Source organism: Notamacropus eugenii, chromosome 1, assembly GCF_028372415.1.
Source record: "Notamacropus eugenii isolate mMacEug1 chromosome 1, mMacEug1.pri_v2, whole genome shotgun sequence".
Lineage (NCBI taxonomy): Eukaryota > Metazoa > Chordata > Mammalia > Diprotodontia > Macropodidae > Notamacropus > Notamacropus eugenii.
The window spans coordinates 535,229,612-535,243,808 of NC_092872.1; the positions used below are offsets into that span (position 1 = coordinate 535,229,612).

At 33.6% G+C, this 14,197-nt stretch overlaps 1 protein-coding gene across 8 annotated transcripts in view; it reads left to right on the plus strand.

The window, feature by feature from the left end:
- BIRC6 (baculoviral IAP repeat containing 6) overlaps positions 1 to 14,197 on the plus strand; it is a 302,402-nt gene that overhangs the window by 76,856 nt on the left and 211,349 nt on the right. For all 8 annotated transcript variants that reach the window (XR_011972445.1, XR_011972446.1, XM_072634130.1 and 5 more), the window contains exons 9-11: positions 1,237 to 1,295; positions 5,177 to 6,571; positions 9,822 to 9,971. Coding sequence is in view for 6 of the 8 variants with exons in the window: in XM_072634130.1 (XP_072490231.1) it covers positions 1,237 to 1,295; positions 5,177 to 6,571; positions 9,822 to 9,971 (1,604 nt within the window). In the remaining 2 variants the exon portion in view is untranslated. The remainder of the gene's footprint in view (positions 1 to 1,236; positions 1,296 to 5,176; positions 6,572 to 9,821; positions 9,972 to 14,197) is intronic.

Genomic DNA, 14,197 nt, shown 5'->3' on the forward strand with positions numbered 1-14,197 from the left:
ATAGGAAGTTCAGTCAGGCACAGATTTTAGCTTCAAGGAATTTGACACCACACACCCCCACCCACCACACTCTCTTCTAGTTTTTTGTTGCTGTGGACAGTGAACTACAGACTTAAGTTTCTGACTTTTGTCCCTAACTGCAAGGTGCACAATCCTGCCTCTTTCTCAAGACCCTCCTTAATGACTCAGATCAAAGTTATTACAGCCTCGCCTGTATTTACACATTATGCTTCTGATAAATGTTTTGGTAAATAAGATAAAGTATAAAACTGGGGTTCTTTTGATGGATAGGTGGCTAGAGCAACTGGCCCTGGGGTCAGGAGATCCATAGTTCAAATCTGACTTACTTACTAGCTGTGTGACCCCAGGCAGTCCAATTAATTTAACCCCAATTCCAAGACACTGCCCCCTCCCCCCTCAACTCCTGTTTGAAACTAATAGAGGGCTCTATCTGAATAGAGTTAAAATTGCTACAGCATTGTTAGTTAATGGCATTCACGGAGTACCGAACTTTGTTTGCCAGAATTTCTCTTAGCCTAGATGACTTCTAACTTCTAGAAGTGTTGTCAGAGGATAGTTATAAGATGAAAATTAAAACTGAATGAAGTTTTGTGGTGCTGGGGTGGTTAGACTGATGGCAGCATTCAGTGAGGATATGTATCATGGACAAGGTGCAACAATCTGTGATTTAGGTTAACTTCCCAAAATTAATGGGTCAGTAATATTCAGAACATTTCTTTCTGATATTTTCTATTTAGAATTCCTCTGGCCTTGAATTGAATTTAATGGTGTAGCTTTATATACTTTAAAAAAAAAAAACAATTTCCGATTTATAATTTATCTTAAAAAACCCCTAAGTTTTCTTTTTATTTTCATTACTTCCTTGTCATCATGGAATTGTAGACTTGTTTCTGAAGTTTTTGTATTCTGATTTTACACTTCTAAACGTAATTTCATGTTAACAATATTTTTTTCTAAATCCCTAAGGGTTAATAAAATGTACCAAAAGGAAATACTTCGGATAGGTTGAACTGATAGTTGATGGTAGTACTGCTCAATATTATGTCTTAAGTAATTTTATATAATGTAATTTACATGATTAAAATTTTTTTAGGAATCTTGTTGAGTGTTGTATGCTTTATATAATGTAGTGTGTACTCAGATTTAGATGTCTGGTATCATGTATAATAATGTTTTGGTTTGAAAATAAAATTATTTGCTTGTTTCTTCTTTAAGTGATGACTTACTGGAGGATTCAGACAGTGAAGAGCATTCCAGATCAGAATCAGTGACAGGTATGTGATAAATAATGCATGGTCTTATTTTTTTCTCCTTCACATTTGGAGCTGTAAATTCAACCCGGTCAAAGAGCCTGCTTGTTTTTTAAATGTCTTTGGATTATAACGGCTTACAGTATACTTTGTACATACACTGACTGCTTAAAAGTATTTTGACTGAGAGTTGAGTAGATTTGGAATGAGTGGGTCTGTATTTACCTTTGAGACTACTGAGACTACTTACTTATATTTAAGTTAAATAAAATATTTTGCAAGGGAAAGAGGAGATAACTGTTTAACCAAATGCTTAATGACAAATGAATGCTATGGTTGTGATAAAAGAATCAGAAAATAAAAAGCCAATAAACATAGCTTAATTTTTTATTTACATGAGGTACCAAAATTAACAATCCTTTTTTATAAAGCTAACTTCAAATAGTAATTCCATATATTTTATTTTAAAAAGATAAAGATTGGAGGAATATATTTTTAAACCATAACATCTTTCTGTAGAGGAAGCCTTGCATAGTGAGATAATGTACTGAACTTAGAACCATGAAAATCTGTGCTCGGTCTCACCCCTGACACTTATTACCTACATGACCTCAAGCATGTCACTTCACCTGTTTCTCAGGCAAATCTCTACTACATCTTAGGTTACAATTTCTGTTAGTGGAGAAAGTTTATACAAGTAGATTTCTCATAGCACATAAAATCACAAAGGATAGGGGTAAGATAAGCACTGATTGCCATTGGAAGAATTATTGCTTCTGGAAAAGAGATAGGGTGGAAGCCAATGTAAATGGATATTAAAAAAACCAATATACATAGTGATTCCTTCCCTTTTGGAAGTGTCTTAATAGTTTTAATCCCACTAATTGCCATCCTAAATTTTATGTGCTCACCATTACATCTTCGGACAAGTTCAGCAAAGATTGTGCTTATTTTGACCAAGGCGCATTATTTGATGTTGCAGATACAAAAAAAAAAAAAAAAGTAAAAAAAAAATTTTTTTCATTTCATTTCACCAGTGTGGAAGGGTTGATACCTGTTGGTTGAGTAACCTTGGACAAGTCTTTTATTATCTCTGCTTTTCAGTTTTCCCATTTGAGAAGTGAAGTGGTGAGACCTTCCAGTGCCAGATTTATAATCATAGTAAAATGAAAAACACTAAATGTTACTCTATGCAAAGATTGGATAATGAAGAAGCATTTATTCAGTACTTACTAAATGAGATCAAATATGATATTATTTGTAAAACATTTAGCACAGTACCTGGAGCCTAGGTGCTAAATAAACACTAGCTTTCGTTGTTTTTATTCTGTAAACCATTGGATCAAGCACTGAGAATACAAATATAAGATTGAAATAACTCTTGCTTCCAGGTAGCTTACTTTGTGATGGGGAGAGACAATTTAAGCAGCTGCTCAGATGGAAGGTCCCAGTAACTCTTAGGTTACAAAGCCATACATTGGTAAAACAGATAATAGGGTCTAGTGTTCTGATTAGTGAATAACCCTTTGCTGGAATGTTAGGGAGATAAGGCCACATTTGACATTTGACCTCTGGTACCTAAATGATGACTATTGATAACATTCAAAATGGCTGTTGTACTAACACACTTGAGTGTTATTTTGGTTGATAGAATATATCTTTTTCTGACATTGAACTGTTTGACAGCACCAAAGACTTTGTTGGTAAGAACTTTGCTTTCTGCATCTATATTAGTGATTACTGCTGAGGAGAGGGTAAGCGGTTTCAGTGCCAACTTAGGCAGTTTCTAGGGTTGAACAGGGTTGAGTAAAGGCCATTAATAGGGGGACCCCTCATATTCAAGGTACTTTTAGGCTCAAGATTCTGTGTTACCAGGGTTTGGTGATGAGTGGTGGCCAAGTTCTTTTACTGCCATGGCTTAGTTAGGTTATAGACGTTTTGAACATGTGATCTGAAGAGATGATTGGTCCTGAAATTATGAATTAATTGTAGAAGGGCTAGAATAAATTTATGAATTTCATATCTTTATTGTTTTGGGGATATTGGAATTATTTCTCAGCTTTTTGAGGTCAGTAAATAGGCATTTTGATTATTACATACTAATTGAATTTAGTGGAAGCATTTGTTACATGTTTTAGAATGAATTTCTACATTGTGTGGAAGGCGGACCTCTGAAGTCCTTTTCATCTTGTTAGATTGTTGGATTTTTGTATTCTATACCATTTTAGCCTTTGTTCTTAGTTTTAAGAAGTTCCTTTTTTTAGCAGCTTGCAAAACATTTACAAAGTATTCACATTTGACAATATGAAAGTAATAATCCTAGTGTTGATTTTTAGTGTTACTTGTTTGAAAATATATAATATTGCTGATACATATTGTATTTTCCCTCTTAGCTAAAACACCTGTTGTAAAATTTATTTCTGATCTAATCCAATTATTTCATGCCTTGAAATGCATATCCACACGCCAGTTATGTAGAAAATTTCTTTTCCTATTGAAATGTTTTATATAATAACTTTCTCTTTGTAGTCTGCGACCTATGATGCTTTTCCCTCTTTATTTCCTTCATATCTTCATGTCACTTGAATTGTAAATGGTTAATGACAATATATATCACATGTTATAAAATCATATTTCTGGTCCAATCTTTAAGTCATTTTAAATTCTTAAACTAAATCAGAACTGTCATATCCAAACACAAAAGAGACCTGAAAGTAAACAGAGGACTATCAAGTTTTTGTATACACTTAAATATTACTTTCATGGTCCTAAGAAAGGTATTTGAAGAAGGAATGCCTTTAGGAGATATTAAGCATTTATTAAATATCTACTCTAGTCAATCATTTTTTCCTTTATTGAAGGACATTATGTACTATTAGTGTAGTGCAAGAAGTACTGAGGAGTGGTGGCTTTTACGAAGGGGCTATTTTATAAGCATTCCCAAGGATTGTGATTAGAGCAGAAGTTTGTCCTTCAAGTGACACCTAATAGAGAATTAGTGATCATTTATATATGCGGGAGTAGATTTGATGGTTTTAATAAGTCAGCATCAGAATTTGCAAGGTGAATAGAGGTGTACTGCAGGATTTTGTGTGGTGGAGACCTCTGCTTTTAGTGAGGAACCTAAATGATGGCTATTGATAACATTCAAAATGTACTGAATGAAGACTCCATTACTTTGCAAAGAAGCCTATGTTTTTTTATCTGTCAAATGAGTTGGATATAGTTCTTGTCATTTCTAAATCTGATGGTCCTAAAACCAATGAGGAGACAGTTATGCAATTAAATCAGTTATCCATACTAATCAAGGGCAACAGTAAGTAATACAATAAACTAAAACTAATAGGTAATGCTTCTGGCTTCTGTGTTTTTCTAATAGTGCTTCTTCCCTTAGAATAAGATTAGAATTAGTTAAATTCCTTGAATGTATAACTAATATAATTAATAATTTAGAATCCTTTGTTTCATTAGTTGTAAGCTAGTCTGTGGTAAGAAATTTGTCCTTGATAACCTCCCTGTAGCATAGAATTGACTGTATTTAGAATTATATTTAGAGAATGAATACTGAAATAGTATTCTTATGTTTTACTAAATTAATTAGTGTTGTCTTTTACATTTTGTTTCTATCTTTTTATTAAAATGACTGCATCTCTTACATGATGACCTAGTACGGTAGGCTATAAATGGAAAAGAAGTTCAAAGCAATATGATGGAGAGATCATTTTTTTCTTTCAAAATAAGCCTAGTTCAGGATATCTTACTCCATTTAGATATTTTAAATTATTTCTAATATGCAATATTATTGCTTACCAAACAGTTGTATAAAAGGGAAATTTAAAAAACAACAGTAATGTTTGCCTTGATTTCACAATAGTATATATAACACATTCTTTTCATTTTTGAAGGGCATACATCACAGAAAGAAGCCATGGAAGTAAGCCTTGATATAACAGCTCTCAGCATTCTCCAACAGCCAGAGAAACTTCAGTGGGAAATTGTGGCAAATGTCCTCGAAGATACTGTTAAGGATCTTGAAGAACTTGGGGCAAATCCCTGTGTACCTAACTGTAAGAGTGAAAAGACAAAAGAAAAGCACCTGGAACAACACAACATTCCCTTCCCTTGTTTATTAGCTGGGGGATTATTGACTTATAAATCCCCTGCTACCTCTCCCATTAGCAGTAACTCTCACAGGTCACTGGACGGTGTAAACAGGACTCAGGGTGAAAATATTTCAGAACAAGGGTCAACAGATAATGAATCCTGCAACAATTCTGAACTAAATTCCCCTCTGGTAAGGAGGACTTTACCCATTTTGCTACTCTATAGCATTAAAGAGTCTGATGAAAAAGCAGGAAAAATATTTTCACAAATGAACAATATTATGAGTAAAAGTTTACATGATGATGGTTTTACAGTTCCTCAGATTATTGAAATGGAGTTAGATAGTCAGGAGCAGTTGCTATTGCAGGATCCTCCTGTGACTTACATTCAGCAATTTGCAGATGCGGCAGCCAACCTTACCTCTCCAGACTCTGACAAGTGGAACTCTATGTTTCCCAAGCCCGGGACTTTGGTTCAGTGCTTGCGACTGCCAAAGTTTGCAGAGGAGGAGAACCTTTGTGTGGACTCTATCACTCCTTGCGCAGATGGAGTTCATTTGTTAGTGGGCCTGAGGACATGCCCTGTTGAATCCTTGAGTGCAATAAATCAAGTAGAGGCCTTGAATAATTTAAATAAATTAAACTCAGCACTATGTAACAGAAGAAAAGGTGAGCTGGAATCTAATCTTACAGTGGTGAATGGCACAAATATCAATGTAATCCAACATGAATCACCAGCAGATGTACAAACTCCTTTAATAATTCAGCCTGAGCAGAGAAGTGTTAGTGGTGGATATTTAGTGCTTTATAAAATGAACTATGCCACTCGGATAGTGACTTTAGAGGAGGAGCCAATAAAAATCCAGCATATCAAAGATCCCCAGGACACAATTACCTCGCTTATATTGCTTCCACCAGATATACTGGATAATCGAGAGGATGATTGTGAGGAGCCCGTAGAAGAAATGCAGCTAACCTCAAAGAATGGCAACGAGAGAGAAAAAAAGTCTGATATTTCTACTCTGGGACACTTGGTAATAACTACTCAGGGAGGATATGTAAAAATAATAGATCTTTCAAACTTTGAAATTTTGGCCAAAGTGGAGCCTCCTAAAAAGGAGGGCACTGAGGAACAAGACATGTTCGTCTCTGTCATATACTGCTCAGGCACAGACAGGCTGTGTGCATGCACTAAAGGTAAGCTGTATTGGTGGAACTTTTTCCTGACAACTTTTTTTTTAATAGAGCTTCAAGGCCAAAATTTAAAGTACATTGATAGATATGAACTGTAATTAAGTTTTTATGAGTAATATCAGATTTTTAATTTTATTGATGTTTTCCTACAATGGTTTTCAGTTAGATAAGCTAATTTTCCTTATGCCCCATGTAGCACTTATAGATGCCCTTTTTGGGGATGGGGGGGAGTGTGACATGCAAGTTTTTTTGTCTTTTATTAAAGTATTTCTGCTTCAGTGAACTGGTGGTGATCTTTCTTCATTTCATATAGATTTATCCCATCCATTCATCCTTATATAATTCTTATGCTTTTCCATATAGTTTTTCTTCATTATAATAATTCTCAATTCATTATTGGCTTACATCATTTTCAACCATGACCTGTCCTTATCAATATCTGTTATGACCCATCTTCTGTGTAAGTCAGTGATTGGTGGTAATATGTTCATTTACTTCCATCTTCCTGCATTTTTTTTTTCAACAAAATATCATTAGTTTTTGAAATATTCAAGAACTGAATATACAACTTACGGATTGTCTAGGTTCTTTCTTTTTTTCCTCTTTTCCCTTTGTTCTCTTTTTTTGCTCTTCATCTTGCAACTTTTAAAATCTCTACCACTTCTGCCCAAGGTTGGGTAAGACAAGAAGAGGACACAACTTAAATCATTTGAGATATAGCATTTCTGATGAGCTTATATGGGCTAAGTGTTTCAAATTAATTGACAGAATGAAGTTTTGAATTAAAAGATTGTTTATATCAGAATTATTTTTGTCATCTCATGTAATTGAGAATTGATGACTTTGAGAGTAATTCTTTTTAGTAAAATCATTAAGAGATTTGTTTTAAATGAACTTAAAGAATTTAGAATTTTTAGTTAATTCATGATATTTATGTACTTTTTGAATTACTTTTATGTGATTATGGGAAATTTTACATTGTATGTCTTTTTTATAGTATTGTTTAATCTATTAAAGCAAATATATTATGGGCAGTTTATATTATTTACAATTTTATCCTCTTTCTAAATATAGTAAGATAATCATAATGTTCAGTTTTAAGCATTTGTTGAGTATCCACTACATGTTAAAACTGTGCTCTCAGTAGTTTGAAATGTATTTTGCTTACAGTCAAAGAAATTGATAGGATGGTATGGTTTTAAGGCTGCATTAAAGAAGAATGAGTTAAATTCAGATGTATGGTATATTTCTATAAACTTGAAGTGGCATGAATTCTCTTGTAAAGTTTGCTCATAATGGTGATTTTTTCCCATTAGTTGCGTCTAATGTATTCAAAGGGATTTTAAGAACTTAAATTTTAGAAAGTTGGAAATCTTGTAATTTTTGTAAATCTTTGTAATTTTTAAGGAAAGATATAAATTTTTTTGTATATCATTGCTGCATTTTGAAATGGTCAAAGTGGTATGTGGTATATGTCAGGATAAAACTAAAAATCATCATCCAAGACTCCTTTACAGTTTTCAGTTTCTGAATCAGTTTGGAAGGGGGGGGGAAGCTTTCTCAAGTTTCTTATCCTTTGGTCAACATGGATTGTTATTCTATGGAAAAGAGTTAAGAGTCTCCTTGAATTCTGTGGAAAAGGGGACCAGATAGCTTTTTAAAAAACTTTTATCTGAGTCCTTAGAGGAACTGCCCAGATCATTACTTTTTTTTAGGGGCACTTGAATTCTTATATTCATTTATCTTCCTATAGTAAGTTTAATTGTGGATAAGGAATGTATTTTGAATCAGTCCTTAAAGAGTGTGGAATGGGATTTAGGGATCTGAGAGTTGCTCAAGGGTTGATCATGTGTCTTTTCTTTAAAAAAAGGCACTTCTGGTCATATCATTTTACTTCATGATATACTTAAGAGCGTTGTGAAGGAAGCTGTTTGCAAACCTTCATGCACTATGTGTGAAATGATTAGTTGAAGGGATTGTGATCCATAAAGTCCATTTGCTACTAACAAGTCATACCTAGTACCTATAATTGATGATTTGTATATACTTTACTATTTTAAATATCCATTTTAAATTTTAGGTGTAAATTACTGTGGTGGGGCTAGGTGCTTGGGATTTGTGGCAGAATCTTTTGACTAGAAGAAAACAGAATGTGTTTTTTTATTTAATGTATTATGACAATTCTGAACTAGAATATTTAATTACAGTATAGAATATGCATATACCTAGAGAATTCAGTTATTCACTGACCTGTTGTCTTGATGTTGAGCAAAAAGATTCAGCAAACACTTATTAAACATTCCCTAAGTATAATTTCAGGTCTTAGGAAAAGAAAAAGATTAGTCAATGGGTAGGCATCTGGGAGAATGGAGATATAGTACCTACTATGTGCCAGACTCTTTACAAATATTTGATCCTTTAAGTGCAACTTTATTTTTTTTATTCATTGTCTCTTATTTTTAGTGTCTTAAAAAGTGTTATCATAGATATACATGAAATTTTATGATTGTATTGCTTTTGGAGACTGGTAAAATTTAGGTGAAATTGTATCTGTGTCATCAGTGATTATAATGATTTGTTAAAATGAATGTAAGCTCACTGTGAGCTCACATTTCTTTCTTTGTACTTGTATCTGTACTGTCTGGCACATTAGGTACTTTTAATAAATGCTTATTGATTGGTTGATTTTTTTTTTAGAGTTTAAAGTTGATTTTGTACTGCACTTAGGCATGGATTTTGAGTGAGGATCTGACTTTACAATTTTCCTGTGTGACCTTGGTACTTGACTGTGAAATGAGGCAGTTGGACTTGATGACCTATTAGATTTTTTTCTGGATTTAAATGTATGATGCCATTACCCACTGACTTCTCCCTGTTTTGCTTAGAGACTTGAGAGGCTTTTAAATCTGATCTTATGGTTACAATATGATTGGGTAGGGCTCATGTCCCTTTCTCCCTCTCTCCCCTAATGGAAAACAGTCAGATTAGTGCTTTCCCATGTGTCCTCAAAACTCATATTTTAAAAGAAAATCTCTCTTTGATTAGCTAAGACCCATCTGGAGAAATAACCAGAACACCAAAATTTTAGGTAAAACAATATAAATTTCTTAGTATTTACTTGAAAAACTTTGATGTGTATTGTGTTTCCTGCTACTTTTTCATTATCAGAATTTTATTTTATTCAGCGTTGTTGTTCTGTGAACATTTTGATATGATCAACTGCCTCTGTAAATGAGTTTTCATCATATTATAGGGGGAGAGCTTCATTTCCTCCAAATTGGAGGAACTTGTGATGACATTGATGAAACTGATATACTTGTGGATGGATCTCTTTCTAAAGGAGTTGAACAGTCATTAGAAGGTACCAAGCCTTTATCTAATCCTTCAAGTCCTGGTATTTCAGGTAAGAGGTTAACAGTTTTATTGACTTATTTGGCCTTGTGATATTTTTTGAGTTTAATTTAAACAAACCATTCCCCCCTCCAAACCCAAACCCCTCCCCTCCCCCATAGTTGGATAATTAAATTAAAAATTAAAAATTTTTTTTTCTTTTTGCCATTAACCATTGATTGTCCAGCTTACCTCTTAATGGCTATGGCGATGATGCTTACACTTAGGGTGTTTTTTATACTTGATTGCTTAATAATATTGGGCTGGATATTTCCTTGAAATATCCTTGTTTATATGGACTGAGTTTTATTAGGTTTTATACAGAATCACAGAAAATGAAGTAACTCAGAGAATTGTGACATTTAATATTTGATCATTAGCTTTAAAAAGTCAACAAAGTGGGAACCCACTATCTTCTAAGAAAGTCTATTTCATTTTCGGAGAGGTCCAGTTGACCAGGAATTTTTCTGTATGTTCTTAAATCTTCTTCACATCTTCCACTCACTATTTCCTCTAGGAGAATAGTTTTAGGAGAGCATTAACAAATAGTTATCATTTGCTTTCCTCTCCTGAAACTTTGCTTCTCTCAGGCAATATATTCCTAGTTCATTGGGTCTTTATAATGGCATTATTACTTCTGTTTTCTCAGTCTTAATGATCCTTCTCTGGATGTGCTTCAGTTTGTTAGTTTCTTTCCTAAAGTCTGATCTCTAGAACTGAACACAATATTCCTGATGTGTTCTAATTACTGGAGCATAATCATTTTCATTTAGGCAGCATGACTTTTTGACTGTAGATTTAAAAGCATTTTATCTACCCTGAATATTTGTCTTTATTTTTTGATGTTTCTTTTGCCCCAATATAGCCAAAATAAGCCCATTTTTTGGTTCTTAGAATTCTTCTCCAACCTCAGATAATTTTGAATTTCATCTTTTATACAAGTTTTGAAAATATAATTTAGAAAGTTCATTACTTGTCTCTTTAGATGGATGACTTTTTTTTTTCTTATTAGAATGAAAAAATTTCATCTTTATATCTTTGTATTCTTCTTAGCTTCATATTCATTAAATAATTTTAATGGTATCTTACCCCTTTTCTGAACCCTGAAAATCCAGCATCTCAAAATCTAGAGTGTAGGGCAGATGAAACCTAGCCTTTTTTACTCTCACATGACTATAAGATGGAGAAGTTGCTTATTCCCTCAGGGTCCTGTCCTTTCTTCTTGACATTGTGTGAACCCTAACCCTCAATGTCAAGAAATCTAAAGATTTCTTGGATTCTTTAAAATGGGAAGAGAGCAGAGAGGAAATGCTCTTCTGGACCTGTATATAACCAAGAAATTATTAAGGTACTGAAGGAGAAAGGAAGGGAACCTGAGGGGGAACGAGCAGCTTCTTTTGGCAGAAAGAGAAAGCATTCACAAAATTCATATAGTGCTCCAACAGATAGCTAGCATGCTATCTATAATTTTATTATTTATAATTCTACAATTATCTACCGTATCATATTTTCATCTCATTGCTTTGACTTTATAGTCAAATGGTTTTTTTTTTTCCATTTCTCATTGCTTTGTTCTATTTTCATGTGTTCTCTACCATGCTTGCCCTGCATTCTACCTTATGGATTTCCTCATGAGAATATATCTTCCTGTTGTAAAATTTGACTTCTTCTGCTGTTTTATCTATCCTATTTTTGAATAAGGTATATCTTACTTTCTATAGCCATGGTTCTCTCATGAGTCCTGTCCTACCATGCCCACATCTGTTGCCTTGTCACAATCTCTATTTTACATTATTAGAACTATTTTATATATTTATATTTGGATATCTAGAACCATAGATTTTTATGCTGAGCTCTTTGATATTTTGTGAAGTTTTGATCCTTTACACTGAACTTTTCCTGTGTTGCTACATTCTGTGACATCTGATTTAGCTGCTATTTGTGAGAGTTTTCTCCCTCTTCATTTGCACTTGATAGCAGTTATATTCTGTATTTATCCTTTGAAGATAATAAGCAAGTCTTTTAAAATCCATGCTATTTCATTGTCATGGGGAAGGTTTAAAAGAGAGTAGTACTATTTAGCTTGACAGTGAATATGAAATAATGTTCATAATTGAGCTGGCACAACTAGGGTTAAAATGAGGAAACTGCAGAGCTTCTCTACTTATGCAAAGGTATGTCTTCATAGGATAACTTCATTATTTCTATAGGTACAAATTTCTAGAACTTACCATATGCCTGTACTTGGTGTCAATTCATTTCATCAAGGAGGGGTAAGATTTATTCTTTGACCCTGAAGGACAGAAGTAGGAGCAATAGATAAAAATAACAAGACAATTTAGGCTTGGAATCAGGAAAAAATTCCTGATAATAAACTGATAATAAACCTGTGTGAGGTGTGGGGTTTGTCTGCTTTTGAGATGTTCAAACTAGATGCCGACTTGTTTAGGTGTGTTATAGTAGAAATTCGTTTTGTGTATGACTTGTATTAGATGTCCTTACTACTGGTGGAGTTGTGAAATGATTCAATTGCTATGTAGAGCAATTTGGAACTATGCCCAAAGTTCTGTGATTTTGTGCCTCTCAGTGCTAGAGGTAAAAGAAAAAGAAGAAAAACTACAACTGAATTCAAAGAAATTACATTTTTCTATGGTCAAAAGCTGTGGAGGGGGCAAAAAAGATAAGGAATAAGATAAGGCCATTGTCTATTTGATTTAGCAATCAGTAGGACATTGGTAATTCTGAAGAAAGCAATATATGTATACTGTGATGGGAGTAGGTTGCAAGGAGTAGCGAAATGAATAAAAGGTGAAGAATTAGATAAAAGAAGTACAGGTATCTTCTAAGAATTTAGCCATGAAATGGAGAAGAGATAATGATAATAGCGTGAGAGGATAGCAGCTGTGATCACATGAAAGTTAAATTTTTTTTTTTTTAAGTTGGGCAAAACCAGGACGTGTTTGTGGTTAGCAGGGAAGGGAGCTAGTAGGAAAGAAAAAAGATGCAGGCTTCTCAAGGAAAGGAGAGGGTATGAAACTAAGGGCAGAAGTAGGGAATCAAGAACAAGTCAGTGAAAAAAATGTTTATTGAATTGTTCTGGGCACTTAATTCTTGCTTTCAAATACTTATAGTCAATTTGGGGAAGATAAATAGGGTGTATAAAATAAACTAAAATCCTAGGTATTAGATGCTAAATCAGCATAGATAGTAAATTTGAATTTTTTAAAAAGCTTTTATTCAGTGTTTTATTCTTTCCCAGTTACATGTAAAAACGATTTTTAACAATGTTTTTAAAACTTTGAGTTACATGTTCTCTTCCTTCCTCATTTCTCCACTCCCCCTCATTGAAAAGACAAGCAATTCAGTGTAGGTTATACATGTGTAGTCATGTAAAACATATCCATAATAGTCATGTTGTGAACAAAACCCCTCAATAAAAATGAAGTTAAAAAAAGTATGCTTCAGTCAGTATTCAGACACTATTTATTCTTTCCCTGGGGATGGAGAGCATTTTTCATTATAAGTCCTACAGAGTTTTCTTAGATCTTTGTATTGCTGAGAATAGCTAAGTATCTTATAATGTTTCTGTTACTTTGTACCCAGTTCATTTTACTTTGCATAAGTCTGTGCAGGTTTTTCTAGATTTTTCTGAGAGCATCCTGCTCACCATTTCTGAGGGTACAATAACTTTCTGTCATAATCACATACCACAACTTGTTCAGCCACTTCCTAATTGATGAACATCTCTTTAACTTCTCATTCTTTACCCCCAGAAAAGAGCTGCTATAAATATTTTTGTACACATAGGTCCTTTTCCTTTTTGTTTTTTTTTCTTTTATCTGTTTTGGGATATAGACCTAGTAGTGGTATTGCTAAGTCAAAGGGTATGTGTGGTTTTATAGCCCTTTGGGCATAGTTCCAAATTGCTCTACATAGCAATTGAATCATTTCACAACTCCACCAGTAGTGTATTGAAGTCTCTAAATGTGATTGTTGTCTTTGTAAAACCATTGTCTTATCAGTGCCTATTCCATTCTTGTCAATAGAATACAAGCTCCTTGAGAGTAGAGGATGGCCTTTTCTGGTTTTATCCTTCTTTGTCTCTAAACCAGTATTATTAAGCTTATGAAACATACTTAGCAAAGGCATATTGACTAATTGTCTAAACACATTTTCATCCACTTGTCTTGATAAATTGACAAGTGTTGTGATTGTATAGACAAGAATATGTATTAAATA